The sequence below is a fragment of the Phaethon lepturus genome, unplaced genomic scaffold, assembly GCF_000687285.1.
Source record: "Phaethon lepturus isolate BGI_N335 unplaced genomic scaffold, ASM68728v1 scaffold42254, whole genome shotgun sequence".
NCBI lineage: Eukaryota > Metazoa > Chordata > Aves > Phaethontiformes > Phaethontidae > Phaethon > Phaethon lepturus.
The window spans coordinates 1813-7543 of NW_010537814.1; the positions used below are offsets into that span (position 1 = coordinate 1813).

At 57.3% G+C, this 5731-nt stretch overlaps 1 protein-coding gene across 1 annotated transcript in view; it reads left to right on the top strand.

The window, feature by feature from the left end:
• Positions 1–4478, top strand: part of LOC104620394 (RBBP8 N-terminal-like protein) — a gene marked incomplete at both ends in the record, with an annotated part of 6020 nt that extends 1542 nt beyond the window's left edge. The window contains 6 exon segments of the mRNA XM_010286598.1: positions 541–623; positions 2078–2241; positions 3190–3417; positions 3419–3801; positions 3851–3981; positions 4370–4478. Of these exon segments, the coding sequence (XP_010284900.1) occupies positions 541–623; positions 2078–2241; positions 3190–3417; positions 3419–3801; positions 3851–3981; positions 4370–4478 (1098 nt within the window).
• Positions 4479–5731: the final 1253 nt, after the last annotated feature.

Below are 5731 nucleotides of genomic sequence, written 5' to 3' on the forward strand. Positions count from 1 at the left end.
CCACCATGACGTGCCAGGCCTCGAGCTGGGAGAAGGTGGGTGCTCCTGGCTCCTGCCACCCTTGAGGGACCTGGGGATGGGAAGAGTGACTGAGCTGTGGTGCAAAGCTGCTCTGGGAAAGGGTCTGGAGAGCAAAGACCAAGTTGTTGGCAGCTCAGATGGACATTGCCATGGGCAGAATAGCTGCTGGGGGAAAAAATGCATGTCAAGGGCGAAACACACTGCTCTGCGTTAGAGCAAAAGAGTGCTTGGGTGCCCTCACTGTAAGACAAGTGCTGTGCAGGTGTGGACCTGCCACCCATTTCGTGCAGAGACCATGTTGTTGCCTTGCTGCCATCCACACGTACGATGGAGGGTACATTCAATTAGGTGCTGGCTTGAGCCAGAGGGAAATTTTGGCTCGAAATCTTCAGTAGGAGGTGGTTGGTGCCAGGCAGTGGCATCCTTGGGAGGCTGCGGGACTCCAGCACGCTGCAGGGCAGGGCAGCCTGCAGCAGCTCTGCGGGGCTGTCATGGTGGCTGGTCGTGTCTTTTTTGTAGAAAAGCCTGCAGGACCGAGAAGCTCTCCAAGCAGTAGAACTTCCCCAGGCACTGTCCTCCAAGAAGTCAGCCTCGCAGAAATGGTGAGTTGCCAGAGGTAGCCTGATGTCCTCAGGCCTTCTCCCCGCCACTGTGGTCATCTGAACCGGATCAAGAGAGGTAGATTGGGATATGGAAAGGGTAGGAGGCACTTAGGGGGTGAAACAATCAGCCAGACTTGGGCAGTTTGCTGCTACCAGAGCCAAGGAGGGCACATACCAAATGCCAGACGCATCCTCTCTGCAGAAATTGCCACTCACTGCAAGCAAAGCATTTGAGTTTGGCACAGGCTCCTGTCTCTGCTGCGAGCATGCACATCTTTACTCCTGTGTTTATCTTCCATGACAACACGTCTAGCGTCCCCACGTCCTCTGCCCATCACTCTGGTTCCTCTCTCAGATGTCTTGCTGGGGAAAGCTCTGGGGAGTGAAGGACCTGGGGACATTGTGCTGAGCTCCATTTCAGTGTAGCTTATCCTGAGTTATAGAGTCAGCTCTCCATTATCTGGGCGAGCAAGAAGCTGGAGCATTGTGAGTGTTGGAAAAGCCTGGAGAACATGTAAACTGTGGGAGTTGTGGGTACTGAGAACAAATACACCGCAGCAGCCCTGCCCAAGAGCATCGCAGATGTGTCTCCATCTGCAGCGTAATGAATATTGGTATTTTCAGAGGGCCTGGCATTCAGTGGTTGCCATTTTGTGCATTAATGCAAGCCTACCATGCCTTTAAAACACAAAGAGTATGTGTCATCTGAGGGATGCTGAGTGATATGGTGATATTGGGCACTGGGAGATGAGACTGCAGGACCTGAAGCTTGGGAACTCAAGCCCACATACACGCCCACATAGATGCTTCTGTTTTGGCACAGGCTTCGCTTACCTGAACACCACAGAAAACTTGAAAGAGCAGGTGAAAAGGGGTTTTGGTAAGGCTGCAGGCAGGCTGTGAGGATAATTAATAGGGATAGCAGGAAGGGTTGGTGACATCTCCAGGTGGGCAGAGGAAAGTCAAGTCAGAACATGTGGTGAGATTTTCATGACAGCAGATGGAGATGATGATGTCCTTGGCCTCACAGCCAGGTACTGCACTGGCAATCCACCCATCAAATCAGTGCGTGCCAGGAGCTTGCACAAATAAAAGTCTAGTGGCCTGACTAGGGGTCAGGGAATTTGTAGGGTCTTATTGTGGTTAAGCCACTAAATCATGGCTTGGCTTGAGAGGAGGCACAAGACCTCCTGGGCTACAAATCAGTGCAGCCAGAAAATAAAGAGTACTGTAGATCCCGCTAGAAAATATGAAGGGGAAATTTCCTGGGAAAACCAATAAAAATATGGTTGAGCTGTTGACCGGAATTGTATCAAACAGATCACTTAGGAGCTCTCTGTCTTGTTCACACTGGCGAAGAGCTGCGTCTCCGCGCGGCGAGGCTCCCCTTGGCCCCACGCTGCCCAGGGTGCACGGCAGAACAGCTCATGTGGACTTTCTCCCCTCTGCCGCAGGCGTCCCAGAGGATCGCCAACCAGCTGCACGGAACCATTGCCCTGGTGAGACCCGGCTCCAGACCCTGCCTCCTGGAAAAAAGTCCTTCGGGGACAGCAGTGTCCCCACCGGCAAGGAAGACTCCTCTCCTGCTGGAGCGCGAGCACAGCCCCAGCCTTGAGGCGTGAGTTACCTGCTCGGGGTTGCGGTGTGGGCCTGATGCATGGCCCGCTGCAGCTGCCCCTCCGGGCAGACTGCGATGAGATCGACGCTATTCACTGTACCTGGCCACCTTCTTCTCCCACAGCCTGGGGGGGGGCGGGGGGTCTCCCAGTTTACACCAGCAAAAAATGACTGGAATCCAGCCCAACGAGATCAGCCTCTCCTTACTCCATCAGTCGGACCCATAAAGCGAAGCACAAAGCGAACCGGGTGCCCCCACCCGCAGCCGGGAGAAGGACCGGCCTCACGGAGGCAGCGATCCTCACGGAGGCAGCGATCCTCACGGAGGCAGCGATCCCTACTCCTCCTGATCTGTGCCACTGGGCGTTTCTGCAGGGCTCAGCACTTCCCCGGGCTCGTCCTCCCCATTGATTTCAGAAGCGCAGGGGGCTGAGCAAAGCCAGTGAGTCCACCTGCAGAGACAGCGAGTTTCCCAGAGTGGGAGTAGATCTGCCGAGCGTTCCCGGGAAAAGCTCGCACGCACGGAAGCTGCTATATCACCAGCGATAGCAGCGACTTGGTTTGCAGGGCCGGTTCATGCACCGTTCCCACCATCTTAGTTAGCATGGCTGTAAAAACCTCCCATTGAACGAGATTAGGGGAGGGAGGGCTGTTCCTCTGTCCTGTCTTCAGGCCCACCACGACACTAAGAGAGCCCAGTGGGGGTGGTTAGGTGCTGGGATGGTGACGGCTTCCTGCGGTGTGCGCAGCGCTGAGACCCACTGCCGGCTGCCTGACCCCCGGGACCCTCCTCCCCAGCGCTGCACCCAAAGGCAAGCGTGATGCTGGGGCCAAGAGCTGCAACAGGGCACAGAAGGAGCAGGAGAGACCGCGCACGTCACCCGCAGGAGCTGGGAAATCGCAAGGAAATTCTCTAGTTAACGTGATTCTTTTGTCCTGCTTCTTTCAGTTATTTAGCAGCAAGCAAAACGGACTCCCCCAAGGTTGCTCCATCCTATGAAAACCTCAAACTGACTGCCCGGAGAGAGCAGCTCTGCCTCCTCCACAAGCACCTCTCCCTGCACCAGCTGGGGCTGGCAAGCAGCTGTGCCGCGGCCGACCGGGACGGCGGCAGCTTCTCCAGCCATCTGCTCAGAGGCAAAGACGCCGACGGCAGGACACGGTCGCGTGATGGCTGGGATGCTGAAGCTCCCTGCCGCCATGGTGTACGTGAGGGATCAGCACCTGGAGGAGAAGCTGCACCTCCTCAAGCACAGGGAGCGGCTGCAGCATTTCCTCGTGCAGCAGTGCCAGCCAGGCCAGCGGGCAGATGGAGACCCAAAGCTCGCGCCCGAGGAGCGGCCCCTCTCCCCATGGCCGAGCATCACGCCGGGGTGCAAGGAGGAAAGGTCCTTCCCGGAGGATGCTGCAGACGGGAAGGAAGAGAAGGAGCTTTGGCCAAGCCAGGACAGCTCTGAGCTCCAAGAAAAGGCGAAGGCAGCAAGAGACGATGGTGCAGACGTGCCGCTGGATCTGTCAGACTCCGGCCGTGTCCGGGAAACAGGCTGGCAAAAAACGGGAGGCCAGCAGCCCGAGGCCAAGCCCCGGGGAGATTCCCGCTGTGCTGGCAGCCCGTGGCCCCTGTGGGAGACATGGGGCAGAGGACAGCTTGCGCTTCCCCTGCCACTGGCCCAATGCCAGCCGGGCACCGCCTGGTGCTGTCGAGGAGGAGGAGGAAGAGGAGGAGGAGAATGCAGCTGTGGTGAGTACAGCTCACGTTGGCATCGGCCGTGGCCCCTTCCCCTCCCCAGGGTGTCCGGCACTGGTGCTGGCACCGTTATGACCACGTTAATGTCCCGTGGGAGGACGGCTTTGCTGTGCGTGAAGCCAAAGGGGTCATATTTACAGGTGGCAAAGCCACAGCCTCTCAGCCCTGGCTCTCCTTCCCCACCGCCCCTCCGGTGCCCACAGGGTTTCCACCCAGATCCAAGGACAGGCGGGTCTGGGCTCCCCTGCAACACAGCACCGGTGTCCAGAAACGCCTCTGCGACGCTCGTCCCCACGGGTGTCACGGGCATCGCGCAGGGGCTGGGGATGGCCCTTTCCTCCTGCCTGGCAAAGGCAGCATCTCTGCTCCCTGTCTCCTACAGCTCACGCTCTCACGGACACATCCGACAAAGAGCTCCACGCCGAGAGACCCGGAGGCCCTTCCGGAGAGCGGGGTGAGACCGGCTGGCAGTGCACAGAAGGGAGCAGCAGGTAAAACGTCCCAGGCAGGCGTGACATTTGCAAAGGCAAATGCAAAAGGTGCATTTTGGTGAAGGTATCTTACAGTCGGGAGCTCTCTGTGCTGGGCTCTGCATGCACCTGCCAGCCCGGCCAAGCGAAGCAGTAGCTAACCAGTACAGGACTGGCTCACAGCTCTTTTGGGCCATCGGGGGAACTTCTGGTTTCATATTTCCATCGTTGAGGGCTCAATTTTCAACCCTAGGGATGCCCAAAATTCAAACTCAGTATCTATAGGGAGAAATAACCCCGCTGTTCTGGAGAAGAGCCCAGCACAGAGCAGCAGCCACCCATGGGGTGCCTTTGCGCACCCTGCAGAGCACTCTGCACCCTGCACTCAGTGCCGGGTGGCACGGAGCTCTCCCGGAGCTAAAGAGATCAGTTTAGCACCGACCCATCGGCAAACTCGCTCCACACTGCGACAAGACGATGTGGCAGCTCCGGCATTACCCACCCTTCTCAGGGAAGCAGAAGCTCAGAAGTTGCCCCAGCAGAGATGAGGAAAATGCAAGAGGTTTGCAGGACTAGCACTGGAAAAACCACCTCCTTGCTCCAAAGCATGCCCTGTGCTGGCACAGCACGTGGGGTTGAGCATGGAGCGAGGGATGCTGGTACCTGCAACAGGTAGGACAGGATGGTCTCCTCCTTTTCCCTGCTCCATCCCCCATAAGAGCCCTTTCCAATCCCAAAACCAGCGGTGTCCTTAGTCTGGGGACACGCGGTGCTTTCTCCCTGCCTGACCGCCGCGGGACGCGGGTGCCGGCTTTGCCTGGGCGGGAGGAGGCAGCAGCCATGGGGAGCAGAGCGGGAAGCACATCTGCTGAGAGCTGCTCGGTACCAGCCTTACTGGCTCGGCCAGAAAGTTGAGCTCGCCTGGATTAGTTGGTCTGGGCGTGTCGGAGCGGTTTGGGAACACTCGCCGGAGCAGGATTTTGCACAGTGGAAAAAAAAAAAAAAAGGGAGTCCTCTGTGATTTACATGCTAAGGAGATATCATCATAGCAGAAGAATTTCAGCTGATTGCATTCCGGGTGTGGGAATACAGGACTTTCTTCAGTTCTCACCTTAGGTTGACAGAAAGCCCAAGAAACAACACACAAATACTTCTGCACTTTCTAGTGAACCTTATCCTGGGGAACGATAAAGTGAAGACGGGATTGGGCTTCAGGGGCTCTAGGAGTGCCTGAAAGCAGCACCCACTGCCTGCTCTCCCACCCGGGCAGGGGC